Raw genomic sequence first — 2,835 nt, forward strand, 5'->3', positions numbered from 1 at the left:
AGAGAGGTGAAGTAACTTGCTGGAGGTCACACAGCTATTACCGAGACTTTTTTATTGAAGGAAAGTATACATGACGTGAAATTTACAGTTTCTCCTAATTCTAAGTGTACCATTCGGTGGCATTAAATACATTTGCATTGTCGTGCAGCCATCATCAGCACCCACCTCCAGACGTTTTCATCTTCCCAAACTGAGACTCTCATCCCCATTGAACAGTAATTCCCCATTTCTCTCCCCGCCCAGCCCCTGGAAACCACCGTTTTTCTGTCTCTATCAATTTGACCGTGCTGGGTACCTCATATGAGTGGAATCACACAGTATCTGTCCTTTCGTAACTGGCTTATTTCATTTAGCACCGTCCTCAAGGTACAGTCATGTTGTACCATGTGTCAGAATCACATTTTTTGAGGCTGAATAATATTCCATTGCGTGCATAGATCACATTGTGTTTTTCCACTCATCCATCAGCGGACACTTAGGTCGCTTCCACCACCTTTTGGCTGTCGTGCATAATGCTGCTGTGAACATGGGTGGACACATATCTGTTTGAGTCCCCGCTTTCACTTCTTTGGGGTGTATACCCAGAAGTATAAACCTAGATTTGTCTCACTCCAGAGCATAGGTTCTTAACCTCGTGTTTATTTTCTGGCCTAAAAAATGTGTGAAATATTTGTAATAATCCTTGATACTCAAAAAATATTTTTGATTGGTCATCAGTAAATCCAAAAGTACAGTCAGGCTACTTCCTACACACACACACACACACACACACACACACACACACACATACACACACGTACACGCTATTTTGGTTAAGTGAGGATTTTACCAATATCTGGTTTCTCAGGACACAGCATTTTTTATCTTAAACTGATCACTTTTCAGAAAAGCATTTAGAAAGACTCTCTCTACACAGGAAGAGAAACTGATTAGTCTGTGCTTCTCCACCCACCCGCCCTGGACATAGACACTCAAATTTACCTATGAACCCCACACCCACAAGTGGCTTTGCAGTGGCCTGTCACCTTGGCAGTAAGGCCTGTGTTCCAAAATCCCACTTGAATCACTTCAGGCTCCTTGAAAGGCAGCTTCTTTAGCTATCTTGTTATTTTAAAAACGCAGCCAATGCACGACGAGCCCCAGCTGGGAGCACGTTTGTGCTACAAGCTTCGAACACCATGGCAGAGAAATGTCTCTTTCACTTCTGTACCTTGCAGCCAGAGCTTCACCTCTTACAGACAGACACCAGCCTCAGCCTCCCAGGCCACACTCTGGAGTGTTTCCAGCGTAAACATCTGCCCTCCATGACATGAGCGTGGAGGATGGGGCAATGCCAGCAGCCCTGGCCTTTCTGTGCCCCGCTTCCCCTACGCTGTGGATACTGCAGCCCCCGCTACGATCACGTGCCATGTGGATTCTATTACTGACCGACTGTGCTGCACACTGAGGCTGATTTAGGAAAAAGAGATGGAAAAGAAAGAAACCAACACTTAGTTTGGAACCCAAGGAAATGCAGCCATTTAGATGCCAAGAACCACATTCCAAATGTCAGCAAGCTCCTCCCACCCTCTCCTCAGCGGCATTGTCCCTGTACTGCACCTAACTGGGACAGCCCTGGGATTTTACACAGCAGAGAAGCCCATCCCATAAATGCTCGGCTTAGCTGCCCTTTTTTACCTAGCAAAGCTGTCCCGAACTATTCGAATCTGAAAAAGAGACCCTGGAGCTTCTGATAGCCCTTCCAGGGTATCTTTCAACTTGAGAAAAAGCACAAGCTAGTTCATAAAATTGAATATAAGCGAATACAATGAACTCAACAGTGCACCATGATAGAAAGAACACCGGGGATTCATTCACTAATGTTTATCGTGCACCCGCTACTTACCAAGAACTGTATTCATCAGAATGAGAATTAGTGAGACATGCTTTCTGCCCTTGAAAAACTTAGAGTCTAGGACAGGGGTCAGCAAACCTGGGCCAGATAAACATTTTCGTAAAAGCCATACGATATCTTTTGTACCTACTCAAGTCTGCCACTATAGTGCAAAAGCAGCCCCAGATGATATATAAATGAATAGGTGTGGCTGTGTTCCAATAAAACTTTATTTACAAAACAGGTGCAGGCCAAATTTGGCCCATAGGCTTGTAGTTTGTCAGTCATTGGTGTAGGAGATCAGAGTTCCAGTCCCAATTCTGTCAGTAATTAGCCGTGTGGAGATAGGGAATTATCTGGCATATAGTCACCATTCATTAGGAGACCACAGAATTACCTGCTGTGTCCCCATCCTAAATGCATGGCAGAGTATGGTTGCCTCTAGTCTGCCCTCCTCATTTTGTAGTTTGGGAAACTGAGGCCCAGAGAAGTGATTTGACTTGCACAAGATTGTACATGGTTTTTTTGTTCACGTGTCTGTCCAAGCACTTTAGAAGAATTATTTTGTGTATGTGTGGTTACACTGGTTTATAACCTTATATAAGTTTCATGTGTACAACACGATAATTCAATATCTGTATACACCATACTGGTCACCACCAGTAATCTGGTTTCCACTCGTCACCATGCAGTTGTCCCCTTTTACCCATTTCACCCTCCCCCAAACCACTTCCCCCTGGTAACCACCAATCTGTTATATCTATATGTTCTTTTTTGATTATTCACTTTTTTTGTTCGTTTTATATTCCATATATGAGCAAAACCATATAGTTTTTGTCCTTTTCTGTCTGATTTATTTCACTTAACATAATAAAATCTTAAGGTTTATCTATGTTGTCCTAAATGGCAATATTTCATCCTTTTTATGGCTGAGTAGTATTCCGTTGTGTATATGTACCATA

At 43.2% G+C, this 2,835-nt stretch overlaps 1 protein-coding gene across 2 annotated transcripts in view; it reads left to right on the forward strand.

The window, feature by feature from the left end:
- The window catches only part of BTBD11 (BTB domain containing 11), a 354,686-nt gene extending 353,214 nt beyond the window's left edge, over window positions 1–1,472 (forward strand). For both annotated transcript variants that reach the window (XM_023527347.1, XM_023527348.1), the window contains exon 18: window positions 1,218–1,472. In XM_023527347.1, the coding sequence (XP_023383115.1) occupies window positions 1,218–1,313 (96 nt within the window). In that variant the 3' untranslated portion in view covers window positions 1,314–1,472. The remainder of the gene's footprint in view (window positions 1–1,217) is intronic.
- Window positions 1,473–2,835: the final 1,363 nt, after the last annotated feature.

Source organism: Pteropus vampyrus, unplaced genomic scaffold (genome assembly GCF_000151845.1).
Source record: "Pteropus vampyrus isolate Shadow unplaced genomic scaffold, Pvam_2.0 Scaffold16, whole genome shotgun sequence".
Classification (NCBI taxonomy): Eukaryota; Metazoa; Chordata; class Mammalia; order Chiroptera; family Pteropodidae; genus Pteropus; species Pteropus vampyrus.